The sequence below is a fragment of the Giraffa tippelskirchi genome, chromosome 12, assembly GCF_054371585.1.
Source record: "Giraffa tippelskirchi isolate mGirTip1 chromosome 12, T2T-mGirTip1v1.2.pri, whole genome shotgun sequence".
In the NCBI taxonomy this organism is placed as follows: domain Eukaryota; kingdom Metazoa; phylum Chordata; class Mammalia; order Artiodactyla; family Giraffidae; genus Giraffa; species Giraffa tippelskirchi.
Window position 1 is genome coordinate 71474327 of NC_137286.1, and position 14801 is coordinate 71489127.

A 14801-nucleotide genomic window follows, 5' to 3' on the forward strand; every position below is an offset into this window, starting at 1 on the left:
GCTCAGAGAAGGGGGGAACTTGGCCACAGCAAGGAGGTGTGCACCCAGACGGAACCCCCAGATCCGGCCATTTGAGCTCAGGGAGGCCACTGGTGTGGCTTGTCCCTGTGGCAGGGGCCGAGGCACGCAGCCCACCCTGATTCCTGCGGGGGCCTGACTTGGGAAGTGCCATCTGGTAGCTTTGAGACTCACCAAACCAAATTGCACTGGAGAGAGGAAGGACACCTTCCTTCATCCACCCCCCACCCCCGCCGGATTCCCACATACCCTGACCCCTTTCTCTGGATTTCGGAGCCATTTCCAGAGTCCCGCTCATATGACCTCATTCGAAGTGCACTGTGGACGAGCTGCCATCTGCAGCTGCTACCACAGCAGCCAAGGGCTTTATCTCCCGAGTACCTCCCTTCCTTTGGAACTTGGGGGCCCTCTACTCCCCACTTGCACACCACAGACCTTTGCTGAGGATTGTGGGGACCCTCACTCAGTTTGCAGCACGTTGTAGCCATCCCTGTCCTCTCAATACCTCCCTTGCAACTCAGCTTGTGAGCTCCTTTGGAGCAGCGTGGCCCACCTGGCTGCAACGGCAGAGACACAGCTGACAGTGAAACAACAGCTTCGATCTGACAGCCGGAAAGCTCTGTCAAAAGGGACCTCCCTCTTCACACCGTAGAGGCTGTAGGAGCCGCCAGGGTTTGGGAACCAGTGCTGGGGCCAAAATGACTCCACAGCTGTTTTCCTTCCTGGGGAGGGTTCTGGCTCGAGTGGGAATGGCTCAAGTCTCCTAAGGTTCTGAAAGCCCACTGTGTGCAGATTCACGGTACACAGAGAGGAGAAGGTGGAGTCCTGCCCTGGAGGTGGTCACAGCTCACGGATGAGCCAGGCAGGCAGGCAGGCAGGCAGGGCATGAGAACACCTGAGCTGCCTTCATGAGTGAGTGGTGTGGGGGCAGAGGAAGAGAAGCCGGTCTGCTCCCTCATGTGGTGCCCAGGGCAGGTTGTCCCCAGAGGAAACCCTTACGACGGTGAGGACTCTCACTGCTGTTTCCCAAGGGGTTCCGTCGGTGCGTGTCTTCCCCGGAGCGGTCAGGCCGTCTCTAAAGTACACTGGCCATGGGCATTGCCTCTCCTTGGAACTTCCCATGTGTTTCTCTTTTGTATGGAACAGTGATTTTTCTAGAGGGGTTCTGGGCCACAAGGTTGTTGGGTCATTTGCTAGCCTTCTGTCGTGAAGAACGCTTTCCTGGGCGTTGGGGTGGTTTGTTGTTCCAGCTCCCTTTCTTGGCTTCTTTTGGGAGCTGGTGCAACAAGAGGAGCTCAGCCTCTGCCTTCTGGCTGAGATGTCACCCTTCAAACAGCAATGCCTGCCTGGAGATAATGATGGCATTTGCCAAAAGGGCTTCGTTTGGCACATGATATCTTGAAAGGACGTACACCGTCCTTTCAGCTATCAAAGGCTAGTTCAAATGACATAAAAATGAGAACTCTCCAATGGAGTCTTACAGTAGGTGGAGAGTCCGAAAAAAACTCCTTCAGTCATCTCACTGAGAGTCATTGATTGGGGACACCAAGAATATAGGAAGGAATGCAGAAAGAAAAGATGAAATTGTGGTCAGGATCGGGGGGAGGGATGAACAGGGCCTGCTTGCCTTGAACCCAGGCTTTGTTGGCGGGTGGGGCATAAAGATCGAACGGGTCTGAAACTACAGAGTGGTGATGGTAACACCGTATCACCAGAGTTACACAACAGTGTCCCAAATTGCAACAATGATGAAAAAGTTTACTAATCCCAACTTAACCAACAAAAATAGACGAAACCATACAAAAAGTAAAACATCACCAGAAAGGTGGAAACAAACCAAATGCAAAGCAGCTCAGGGGAAAGGAACTCCATGTCCCCTGGGGGCAGACCGAGTTGCCGGCGTCCACGGTGAGCAGACAGGGATGGAGGCTGCAGAGCCGACCGCTCCCCTGGACATGGTGTTTCCGGCAAGGGCTCTGGGTCTCTGTCCAGAGCGGGGGCTCGTTCTTCCTGCAGGGGCGGGTGAGTCATCGTCGGCGTCTGGGTGTTGCGCGGGAGCCAGGGCAGGCTCTCCCTGCCGAGGCGGTGACTCCTCCTCTGCCTCGGGTTCTCCTGCCAAAGCCCGAGCAGGTACAGGTGCACGTGGAGGTGGAGGTTCTGGCTGAGGGGGTGGGACATCAGTGCCTGGGGCTGGGGGTCCTGCAGGCACGGAAATCCGATCTGCCCGGTGTGCTGGCCAGTACCCAGCTGGCCTGGTGTCTCTGCGAGGGCAAGGCTCGGTTCTCCATCTGCCCTCGGTGGATCCCTGGGTCCTGCACCTGGAGCCACCACCTCTGTAGGCACAGGTCTGGGAAGTGGAGCCTGGTTCCAGTTGGAGGCCATTGCTAGAGCTGGGGGAGAAGCAAAGTTTGCCCACAGACCAGCCTTGGCATGTGCGTATCCCGGGACAGAAAGCTTCCAAGAGATTCCGAAAGAATACCCAGGGTTGGATGTCTTTTGGGACTGAAGTGTGCAAGATGGGGGTGGGGGTGTGAGGCCAGCGCTTGCTGCAGGCCCAGCAGCATCTTTCGGGGACTCGTCCCTGTGTAGCTCAGCACCCCCTCCCCACACACTCCCGTGCACCAGCCCCAGCGTCCTTACCTCTGTGCTCTGGCGTGCTGGGCTCCAGGTCCTCCTGCTGCCTCAGAGGCCGGGGTTCTCGGGACTCTGGGTCGGAGCCGGGTGTGCTGAGCTCCGTGGCAGCCTCAGACTGGGCCGCCGGGTGTATCCTGGGCGGTGTCTCGGCAGCAGGCCTTCCCCGCCTCCGCTTCGCCCCCGGTGGGGCTGATGCCTCCGTGGGCACGCTCACCTGGAGCCTGCACTGGGCCTCACGGGCGGGGGGTTGGTGCTCCGACCCCTCCCTCCGGGAGGTGGACGGGGTGTCCCCGTCCTCGGCCTCATCACGTGGGAAGCTCTGCAACGACAGTGACCGTCAGCCAGCCGTGCTGGGAGTTTTCCGAGCTGGGCCTGGCCAGTGGAGCCGCTGCTTCTGCCTGCTCGAACTTCTCTTCCCAGAAGGGTCAGAGACGTGTGTCTGCTCAGAGCCCCACCCGGGAGGAAAGAGACCCACCTGAGGGTGTGAGGTCAGCCTGGGCGGCCGGCCCTGCCCGCACTGTTCCCATCCCAGCCAGCCTGATCTCCCCTGGGGTGTGGACACAACTTGTCCGCAGGCTTCTGACCCCACATCCGCCTGGACTTCCTTGAGGGAGACACACCCCGAGAAACCCGCATCCACACACAGGCAAAGGACCCGGTGTTTCCGGGTGGCATGGGAGAGGTGGCCTGGCCCGGCCTGGGGCTCCCCGTGTTACCTTTCTGTTTCTCCGGGCAGAGGGCCAGAGGCCTCTCGGGGGTGCCCTGAGCCAACGTCGACAGGGTGCCACGCACACTGCCTGTGAGCTCTCCTGAGGCCCCGGCCTCTGGGCAGGGGCAAACAGCAGAACATCCTGGCAGCAAGAGATCTGGCTGGGGGCTCCTCTCCGCTCTGGAGGCCTGGATACCCGGGTTGCGGGTTCTGTTGGGTTCTGTTGCCGGCAGGTGACATCATTTCCTGGGGTTCGTGCTGAGGTCCCTTCCCCAAAACTTCCCAAGGGAATCTCTGGGTTTCTGACTGCTCGACCACCCCCCTTAGGCCATGTGCAGGCACATTGACAGCCACACAGCCCAGCCCACAGCCCTGGGGAGGCCTGGGTGCAGCCAGGGCCTGAGCTCCGAGGACCCCGCTGCTCTCAGACCAGGCTCCTTCTTCTCATAAGTGGTGTGGCCCTGGACAAGCATATGCCCCTCAGGGTTTCCCCAGTCTCTCCATCTGCAGAGTGGGGGTCATTCTCCCATCTGTTTCCTAGGTCTGTCGGCCTACGAGCAGCTCCGTGCCTCTCCACCTGGGGCCGATATCACGTGGAGCTTGTGCGCTGAGACTTCAGAAAGAAAGACTCCATCCAGGGCTGACACAGCACAGAATGGGGCAGAACGAGGCCTGGATGCGCCGTGGTACCCAGGAAAAGGCACTGCCCCTCCTGACTGTTTTGAGACCCCACATCCAAGTTGGAGGCCCGAAAGGAAGACTCGAAGGTCTCCCTCTCTTATAGAAAAGAGTAGCCAACTTTCTGGTCCTCTGTTTCCATTGAGATTCTGTTCAAGTGTCCCAGCTCGGCTTCTGCGGGTGGCTGAGCTTCTAATGGCTCCCTGCGTTCTTGTCTTTTCCTCTCCAAACCTTCCGTCCTTTTCCCCCTTCTGGGGTGGATGGGCGCTGTCATTGCTTCTACCTTCGAGACAGATTGATGAAAAGTCTGGACCATCGACTCCTTTCCTCTCTTTGGTTCCGTGTCTCTCTCTGGCTGTGTCCCTCTCTTTTCCTTTCTCGATTCAGTCTGTGTCTTCCTCTTTCTCTCTCGTGTGTGGATGGATGGATGCTAGGAATGCACATGTATATGATTAGATGAGGGTTATGTTTTAGGGATGGGTTAGAGGGAGAGAAAGGCTTTAGGTCGGAGTTGGTCATGGGGGAAGGGTCAAGGGTGGTGGTGGTGTTTCTTGGAATCTGAGTGCTGTGCATTCTTCGTCTCTTTCCATATGAACCCCTTCTCAGATACACCACTTGCAAGGAGTCTCTCATGTTCCGTTTCCTATCTTTTGCATCTGTGAATGCTTAGCTTCTCTGTTGTGAAGAGGTTCCATTGGATGGAAACCCATTGGTGTACTTCGTTTCCCTCTTTCCCTTACTTGAAGAGACCCATTTCTACCTCCGCCCAGCAAATGGCAAGGAGACTCTGATGTTAAGGAGCCTTTGACCTACGCTTCTTTCTAGCTATCTCATGACATCAGTCTTTAGGGTGAGGTTTTTCCCCGATATTGAGGTGGTGTGAGATCAAAACCAATAGCGTTCTTCAGATGTAGCTGTCTGGTTTTCCCATGGCCATTTATTGAAGAGGCTTTCTTGTTCCCATTTGGATATTCTCCCCTTCTGTGTCAGAGATGAGTTGACCATGGATGCCGGGGTTTGTTTCTGGACCCTCAACTTTATTCCATCGATCTGGATCTGTGTGTGTTGTTGTATTCCCAATAGCATACTGTCCTGCTGCTGCCGCTGCGGCTAAGTCACTTCAGTCGTGTCTGACTCTGCGCGACCCCATGGCCTGCAGCCTACCAGGCTCCTCCGTCCAGGGCATTTTCCAGGCAAGAGTACTGGCGTGGGTCGCCATCGCCTTCTCCGATACGCTCCTGAGGATCCTAGCTTGGTCGTCTAATTTCCTTTCACACAACCTTGGATGTCCGTATCGGGGCTTTTTCGTCGGATTGTATTGACAATTTAGGCTCTTTTCTGTTTCCGTAACCCCTTTTGCAGTTCTTTGTTCGGTGCGACAATGCATTGGCATTTTGGGAGGAATAGCATCCAAGCTGTGGATTGCCTTGTGGGGCTGTGACATCATTTTCCCAATAGGAATTCTTTCAAGCCCTGAGCACAGCTTCTCTTTCCAGTGATTGGTGTGGGCTTGATCTTCCTTCTTCCATCTCTCGCCGTTTTGTGAGAACAGGTCCTTCCTTCCCTTCTGGGTTAGATGGACTCGTGGGTATCACTTCAGTGCATGGCATTGTCAGTGGGGGTGATAATTCCCTTCTCATTGGAAGACTTTGCTGTGAGTATTAGAAATGCAAGTGATTTCTCTTCCCCTTCCTCCCTGTCCATCTCTCAGAGCCACCGGGAAACAGAGGCCTCATCCAGGGTCACACAGGCCTGAGGGAGTGCAACTAGACTGTTGTTTCTTCAGGCCCTCCGTGCTGGACATCATCCGGGATACTCTGTGTGTGTCTTCCTCAGTCTGGTGTCCCTTCAGACCTTTCCCTAGTTTTCACAGGCTTGTTGTGTTGGTGTTCTTTGTCTGTTTGGAGACACATCCTTGAGAAGCTTTGTGTTTCCACTCATTCGTCTCGCGATGTATGACCTGTCTTTTGCTTTTGTAATGAGGTCTTTCCCACAGTAGATATCTTTGATTTTGCAAAGTCCACTGTATTCTCTGGGTTGTTTTGTGGACTGCCTTTTAGTTTTGTGTGTGAAGACTCAAAGCACGTGTCCGGTTTCTGCTCATTGTTCTTCTAGATTTGTGACAAGTTTTCATGGAAACTTTGTCTAGGGATAACTGGAAGTGAACTCGGTGTAAGGTGTCAAGTCTCCATCTCCATTCATGTCATGCCCTGCAGTTTCCAATTCCCTGTTCCTGAGTGGTTTTGGAGACCTTGTGGGAAGTTTGGTTGCATGGGAGTTTGCATTTCCACCTTGAGTAGATTCCCACTGTTCTGCCCTCAGGGACACTGTCAAGGGGGAGTGAGGAGCAGCCTGCACTTCCAGCAGTGACCACACGGTGGGGCGAGTGCTGCTCTCCCCTCTGGGAGCCCCAGGCCACAGGCATCCCAGTGAGGAGCCAGCTCTGTGCTCGGCTGAAAGGAGTTAGACTCTCAGGAGCCTCTGAGCCCTTGCCTTTGGATCACCCAGGGTGGGCATTTACTGTGACAGAAAAAAATTGCCCTGAATTCCATGGACGGAAGAGCCTGGCTGTGTAGAGTTCGTGAGTTGCCGTGAATCAGACACAACTGAGGACACAAAAACTCAATAGACTAAAACACTTTTGGGGGGTGGGGGGAGTGAAAGGGGGTGATGTGGGGTTTTTTTGTCGTATATAATAGCCAAGGGAAATCTAGTTTAAACCTAAATTCACATAGATGGGAAAGGTATAGCTCTCCGTCACCCTATTAAAAAAAAAAAAAAAAACTACTTAACTTTTCTGAAAGTTTATTTAGTAGCTTCCTTGAGCAGTTCATTGTGAAGCATTTTTTTTTTTTTCTGTGACATCGGCCTCATTAAAAAGTACGGTTTGCCTTTACTGGATAATTTTGTTCATTGGTTTGTTAGGGAATCTTGGTAATATTTGAGTTTCCTGGGGAGCATGGTCACATGACCTGGCCCTGGCCAATCGGTGCGTTCCACCTCCCTGGCCACTGTGATTGGCTCCGGACTGGGGCAGTGCCCAATCGGGGCCCAGGGCCGGGCCTCACGTTGGAAGCCAGGGGAAGACGAGCTCTCGTCCTGCTGGGGTAGGGGAAGGGGTGGGGCCGGGGGAGGTCAGGCTCCAGCAGTGGGAGGGGCTTGAGGTCCGCCTGCGGCAGTTGGTGACCTTCCTGCTCCCCTCAGGGCAGAGCCGCCGGCCTGAGAATGAGGGCGCTGCTGAGCCCAGGGGCTGGGATGGCCCGTTGCTGCTGTGGTCCCAGAGCTCCACCCGAGAACTGACGGAGGCCGTCTGCCCGTGAGTCCTCTCCCGCTTGTCTGTCAGCTTGTTTGAACCATGCTGGGTTTTCTGCCCAGCCGGCTAAGGGGAATCCCTGGAAATGCAAGGGTGTGGGTTTTGGCAGACTTCAGGGAAGACATGCCAGATGAGCCTGGGAGACTCCAGCTTAATCTGGATTCAGGAGATATCTCTTCGGGCCAGCTAGTAATTGTAGGATAAGCCTAATGAGTCTTCACAGGATGAAGAGAGTAACGTGCCAAGGTAGCAATCGATGTCCTCATTCGAGAGGATGATGAAGCTGGTGCTCAGAGAAGGGGGGAACTTGGCCACAGCAAGGAGGTGTGCACCCAGACGGAACCCCCAGATCCGGCCATTTGAGCTCAGGGAGGCCACTGGTGTGGCTTGTCCCTGTGGCAGGGGCCGAGGCACGCAGCCCACCCTGATTCCTGCGGGGGCCTGACTTGGGAAGTGCCATCTGGTAGCTTTGAGACTCACCAAACCAAATTGCACTGGAGAGAGGAAGGACACCTTCCTTCATCCACCCCCCACCCCCGCCGGATTCCCACATACCCTGACCCCTTTCTCTGGATTTCGGAGCCATTTCCAGAGTCCCGCTCATATGACCTCATTCGAAGTGCACTGTGGACGAGCTGCCATCTGCAGCTGCTACCACAGCAGCCAAGGGCTTTATCTCCCGAGTACCTCCCTTCCTTTGGAACTTGGGGGCCCTCTACTCCCCACTTGCACACCACAGACCTTTGCTGAGGATTGTGGGGACCCTCACTCAGTTTGCAGCACGTTGTAGCCATCCCTGTCCTCTCAATACCTCCCTTGCAACTCAGCTTGTGAGCTCCTTTGGAGCAGCGTGGCCCACCTGGCTGCAACGGCAGAGACACAGCTGACAGTGAAACAACAGCTTCGATCTGACAGCCGGAAAGCTCTGTCAAAAGGGACCTCCCTCTTCACACCGTAGAGGCTGTAGGAGCCGCCAGGGTTTGGGAACCAGTGCTGGGGCCAAAATGACTCCACAGCTGTTTTCCTTCCTGGGGAGGGTTCTGGCTCGAGTGGGAATGGCTCAAGTCTCCTAAGGTTCTGAAAGCCCACTGTGTGCAGATTCACGGTACACAGAGAGGAGAAGGTGGAGTCCTGCCCTGGAGGTGGTCACAGCTCACGGATGAGCCAGGCAGGCAGGCAGGCAGGCAGGGCATGAGAACACCTGAGCTGCCTTCATGAGTGAGTGGTGTGGGGGCAGAGGAAGAGAAGCCGGTCTGCTCCCTCATGTGGTGCCCAGGGCAGGTTGTCCCCAGAGGAAACCCTTACGACGGTGAGGACTCTCACTGCTGTTTCCCAAGGGGTTCCGTCGGTGCGTGTCTTCCCCGGAGCGGTCAGGCCGTCTCTAAAGTACACTGGCCATGGGCATTGCCTCTCCTTGGAACTTCCCATGTGTTTCTCTTTTGTATGGAACAGTGATTTTTCTAGAGGGGTTCTGGGCCACAAGGTTGTTGGGTCATTTGCTAGCCTTCTGTCGTGAAGAACGCTTTCCTGGGCGTTGGGGTGGTTTGTTGTTCCAGCTCCCTTTCTTGGCTTCTTTTGGGAGCTGGTGCAACAAGAGGAGCTCAGCCTCTGCCTTCTGGCTGAGATGTCACCCTTCAAACAGCAATGCCTGCCTGGAGATAATGATGGCATTTGCCAAAAGGGCTTCGTTTGGCACATGATATCTTGAAAGGACGTACACCGTCCTTTCAGCTATCAAAGGCTAGTTCAAATGACATAAAAATGAGAACTCTCCAATGGAGTCTTACAGTAGGTGGAGAGTCCGAAAAAAACTCCTTCAGTCATCTCACTGAGAGTCATTGATTGGGGACACCAAGAATATAGGAAGGAATGCAGAAAGAAAAGATGAAATTGTGGTCAGGATCGGGGGGAGGGATGAACAGGGCCTGCTTGCCTTGAACCCAGGCTTTGTTGGCGGGTGGGGCATAAAGATCGAACGGGTCTGAAACTACAGAGTGGTGATGGTAACACCGTATCACCAGAGTTACACAACAGTGTCCCAAATTGCAACAATGATGAAAAAGTTTACTAATCCCAACTTAACCAACAAAAATAGACGAAACCATACAAAAAGTAAAACATCACCAGAAAGGTGGAAACAAACCAAATGCAAAGCAGCTCAGGGGAAAGGAACTCCATGTCCCCTGGGGGCAGACCGAGTTGCCGGCGTCCACGGTGAGCAGACAGGGATGGAGGCTGCAGAGCCGACCGCTCCCCTGGACATGGTGTTTCCGGCAAGGGCTCTGGGTCTCTGTCCAGAGCAGGGGCTCGTTCTTCCTGCAGGGGCGGGTGAGTCATCGTCGGCGTCTGGGTGTTGCGCGGGAGCCAGGGCAGGCTCTCCCTGCCGAGGCGGTGACTCCTCCTCTGCCTCGGGTTCTCCTGCCAAAGCCCGAGCAGGTACAGGTGCACGTGGAGGTGGAGGTTCTGGCTGAGGGGGTGGGACATCAGTGCCTGGGGCTGGGGGTCCTGCAGGCACGGAAATCCGATCTGCCCGGTGTGCTGGCCAGTACCCAGCTGGCCTGGTGTCTCTGCGAGGGCAAGGCTCGGTTCTCCATCTGCCCTCGGTGGATCCCTGGGTCCTGCACCTGGAGCCACCACCTCTGTAGGCACAGGTCTGGGAAGTGGAGCCTGGTTCCAGTTGGAGGCCAGTGCTAGAGCTGGGGAAAAGCAAAGTTTGCCCACAGACCAGCCTTGGCATGTGCGTATCCCGGGACAGAAAGCTTCCAAGAGATTCCGAAAGAATACCCAGGGTTGGATGTCTTTTGGGACTGAAGTGTGCAAGATGGGGGTGGGGGTGTGAGGCCAGCGCTTGCTGCAGGCCCAGCAGCATCTTTCGGGGACTCGTCCCTGTGTAGCTCAGCACCCCCTCCCCACACACTCCCGTGCACCAGCCCCAGCGTCCTTACCTCTGTGCTCTGGCGTGCTGGGCTCCAGGTCCTCCTGCTGCCTCAGAGGCCGGGGTTCTCGGGACTCTGGGTCGGAGCCGGGTGTGCTGAGCTCCGTGGCAGCCTCAGACTGGGCCGCCGGGTGTATCCTGGGCGGTGTCTCGGCAGCAGGCCTTCCCCGCCTCCGCTTCGCCCCCGGTGGGGCTGATGCCTCCGTGGGCACGCTCACCTGGAGCCTGCACTGGGCCTCACGGGCGGGGGGTTGGTGCTCCGACCCCTCCCTCCGGGAGGTGGACGGGGTGTCCCCGTCCTCGGCCTCATCACGTGGGAAGCTCTGCAACGACAGTGACCGTCAGCCAGCCGTGCTGGGAGTTTTCCGAGCTGGGCCTGGCCAGTGGAGCCGCTGCTTCTGCCTGCTCGAACTTCTCTTCCCAGAAGGGTCAGAGACGTGTGTCTGCTCAGATCCCCACCCGGGAGGAAAGAGACCCACCTGAGGGTGTGAGGTCAGCCTGGGCGGCCGGCCCTGCCCGCACTGTTCCCATCCCAGCCAGCCTGATCTCCCCTGGGGTGTGGACACAACTTGTCCGCAGGCTTCTGACCCCACATCCGCCTGGACTTCCTTGAGGGAGACACACCCCGAGAAACCCGCATCCACACACAGGCAAAGGACCCGGTGTTTCCGGGTGGCATGGGAGAGGTGGCCTGGCCCGGCCTGGGGCTCCCCGTGTTACCTTTCTGTTTCTCCGGGCAGAGGGCCAGAGGCCTCTCGGGGGTGCCCTGAGCCAACGTCGACAGGGTGCCACGCACACTGCCTGTGAGCTCTCCTGAGGCCCCGGCCTCTGGGCAGGGGCAAACAGCAGAACATCCTGGCAGCAAGAGATCTGGCTGGGGGCTCCTCTCCGCTCTGGAGGCCTGGATACCCGGGTTGCGGGTTCTGTTGGGTTCTGTTGCCGGCAGGTGACATCATTTCCTGGGGTTCGTGCTGAGGTCCCTTCCCCAAAACTTCCCAAGGGAATCTCTGGGTTTCTGACTGCTCGACCACCCCCCTTAGGCCATGTGCAGGCACATTGACAGCCACACAGCCCAGCCCACAGCCCTGGGGAGGCCTGGGTGCAGCCAGGGCCTGAGCTCCGAGGACCCCGCTGCTCTCAGACCAGGCTCCTTCTTCTCATAAGTGGTGTGGCCCTGGACAAGCATATGCCCCTCAGGGTTTCCCCAGTCTCTCCATCTGCAGAGTGGGGGTCATTCTCCCATCTGTTTCCTAGGTCTGTCGGCCTACGAGCAGCTCCGTGCCTCTCCACCTGGGGCCGATATCACGTGGAGCTTGTGCGCTGAGACTTCAGAAAGAAAGACTCCATCCAGGGCTGACACAGCACAGAATGGGGCAGAACGAGGCCTGGATGCGCCGTGGTACCCAGGAAAAGGCACTGCCCCTCCTGACTGTTTTGAGACCCCACATCCAAGTTGGAGGCCCGAAAGGAAGACTCGAAGGTCTCCCTCTCTTATAGAAAAGAGTAGCCAACTTTCTGGTCCTCTGTTTCCATTGAGATTCTGTTCAAGTGTCCCAGCTCGGCTTCTGCGGGTGGCTGAGCTTCTAATGGCTCCCTGCGTTCTTGTCTTTTCCTCTCCAAACCTTCCGTCCTTTTCCCCCTTCTGGGGTGGATGGGCGCTGTCATTGCTTCTACCTTCGAGACAGATTGATGAAAAGTCTGGACCATCGACTCCTTTCCTCTCTTTGGTTCCGTGTCTCTCTCTGGCTGTGTCCCTCTCTTTTCCTTTCTCGATTCAGTCTGTGTCTTCCTCTTTCTCTCTCGTGTGTGGATGGATGGATGCTAGGAATGCACATGTATATGATTAGATGAGGGTTATGTTTTAGGGATGGGTTAGAGGGAGAGAAAGGCTTTAGGTCGGAGTTGGTCATGGGGGAAGGGTCAAGGGTGGTGGTGGTGTTTCTTGGAATCTGAGTGCTGTGCATTCTTCGTCTCTTTCCATATGAACCCCTTCTCAGATACACCACTTGCAAGGAGTCTCTCATGTTCCGTTTCCTATCTTTTGCATCTGTGAATGCTTAGCTTCTCTGTTGTGAAGAGGTTCCATTGGATGGAAACCCGTTGGTGTACTTCGTTTCCCTCTTTCCCTTACTTGAAGAGACCCATTTCTACCTCCGCCCAGCAAATGGCAAGGAGACTCTGATGTTAAGGAGCCTTTGACCTACGCTTCTTTCTAGCTATCTCATGACATCAGTCTTTAGGGTGAGGTTTTTCCCCGATATTGAGGTGGTGTGAGATCAAAACCAATAGCGTTCTTCAGATGTAGCTGTCTGGTTTTCCCATGGCCATTTATTGAAGAGGCTTTCTTGTTCCCATTTGGATATTCTCCCCTTCTGTGTCAGAGATGAGTTGACCATGGATGCCGGGGTTTGTTTCTGGACCCTCAACTTTATTCCATCGATCTGGATCTGTGTGTGTTGTTGTATTCCCAATAGCATACTGTCCTGCTGCTGCCGCTGCGGCTAAGTCACTTCAGTCGTGTCTGACTCTGCGCGACCCCATGGCCTGCAGCCTACCAGGCTCCTCCGTCCAGGGCATTTTCCAGGCAAGAGTACTGGCGTGGGTCGCCATCGCCTTCTCCGATACGCTCCTGAGGATCCTAGTTTGGTCGTCTAATTTCCTTTCACACAACCTTGGATGTCCGTATCGGGGCTTTTTCGTCGGATTGTATTGACAATTTAGGCTCTTTTCTGTTTCCGTAACCCCTTTTGCAGTTCTTTGTTCGGTGCGACAATGCATTGGCATTTTGGGAGGAATAGCATCCAAGCTGTGGATTGCCTTGTGGGGCTGTGACATCATTTTCCCAATAGGAATTCTTTCAAGCGCTGAGCACAGCTTCTCTTTCCAGTGATTGGTGTGGGCTTGATCTTCCTTCTTCCATCTCTCGCCGTTTTGTGAGAACAGGTCCTTCCTTCCCTTCTGGGTTAGATGGACTCGTGGGTATCACTTCAGTGAATGGCATTGTCAGTGGGGGTGATAATTCCCTTCTCATTGGAAGACTTTGCTGTGAGTATTAGAAATGCAAGTGATTTCTCTTCCCCTTCCTCCCTGTCCATCTCTCAGAGCCACCGGGAAACAGAGGCCTCATCCAGGGTCACACAGGCCTGAGGGAGTGCAACTAGACTGTTGTTTCTTCAGGCCCTCCGTGCTGGACATCATCCGGGATACTCTGTGTGTGTCTTCCTCAGTCTGGTGTCCCTTCAGACCTTTCCCTAGTTTTCACAGGCTTGTTGTGTTGGTGTTCTTTGTCTGTTTGGAGACACATCCTTGAGAAGCTTTGTGTTTCCACTCATTCGTCTCGCGATGTATGACCTGTCTTTTGCTTTTGTAATGAGGTCTTTCCCACAGTAGATATCTTTGATTTTGCAAAGTCCACTGTATTCTCTGGGTTGTTTTGTGGACTGCCTTTTAGTTTTGTGTGTGAAGACTCAAAGCACGTGTCCGGTTTCTGCTCATTGTTCTTCTAGATTTGTGACAAGTTTTCATGGAAACTTTGTCTAGGGATAACTGGAAGTGAACTCGGTGTAAGGTGTCAAGTCTCCATCTCCATTCATGTCATGCCCTGCAGTTTCCAATTCCCTGTTCCTGAGTGGTTTTGGAGACCTTGTGGGAAGTTTGGTTGCATGGGAGTTTGCATTTCCACCTTGAGTAGATTCCCACTGTTCTGCCCTCAGGGACACTGTCAAGGGGGAGTGAGGAGCAGCCTGCACTTCCAGCAGTGACCACACGGTGGGGCGAGTGCTGCTCTCCCCTCTGGGAGCCCCAGGCCACAGGCATCCCAGTGAGGAGCCAGCTCTGTGCTCGGCTGAAAGGAGTTAGACTCTCAGGAGCCTCTGAGCCCTTGCCTTTGGATCACCCAGGGTGGGCATTTACTGTGACAGAAAAAAATTGCCCTGAATTCCATGGACGGAAGAGCCTGGCTGTGTAGAGTTCGTGAGTTGCCGTGAATCAGACACAACTGAGGACACAAAAACTCAATAGACTAAAACACTTTTGGGGGGTGGGGGGAGTGAAAGGGGGTGATGTGGGGTTTTTTTGTCGTATATAATAGCCAAGGGAAATCTAGTTTAAACCTAAATTCACATAGATGGGAAAGGTATAGCTCTCCATCACCCTATTAAAAAAAAAAAAAAAAACTACTTAACTTTTCTGAAAGTTTATTTAGTAGCTTCCTTGAGCAGTTCATTGTGAAGCTTTTTTTTTTTTTTCTGTGACATCGGCCTCATTAAAAAGTACGGTTTGCCTTTACTGGATAATTTTGTTCATTGGTTTGTTAGGGAATCTTGGTAATATTTGAGTTTCCTGGGGAGCATGGTCACATGACCTGGCCCTGGCCAATCGGTGCGTTCCACCTCCCTGGCCACTGTGATTGGCTCCGGACTGGGGCAGTGCCCAATCGGGGCCCAGGGCCGGGCCTCACGTTGGAAGCCAGGGGAAGACGAGCTCTCGTCCTGCTGGGGTAGGGGAAGGGGTGG

General features: G+C 54.9%; 1 protein-coding gene and 1 long non-coding RNA gene across 2 annotated transcripts in view; one reads left to right on the forward strand and one right to left on the reverse strand.

The window, feature by feature from the left end:
• LOC145529707 (uncharacterized) overlaps positions 1-14801 on the forward strand; it is a 1704434-nt gene that overhangs the window by 1032137 nt on the left and 657496 nt on the right. The window contains exon 131 of the long non-coding RNA XR_014071296.1: positions 7244-7355. This is a non-coding gene — a long non-coding RNA (uncharacterized LOC145529707). The remainder of the gene's footprint in view (positions 1-7243; positions 7356-14801) is intronic.
• Positions 979-3604, reverse strand: LOC145530094 (uncharacterized). The gene is made up of 4 exons (XM_081550907.1): positions 3600-3604; positions 3369-3549; positions 2659-2971; positions 979-2408 (listed from the first exon to the last, which is right to left on the reverse strand). Exons 1-4 carry the CDS (start codon positions 3602-3604, stop codon positions 1780-1782), a joined length of 1128 nt encoding a protein of 375 aa, XP_081407033.1. The 3' UTR covers positions 979-1779.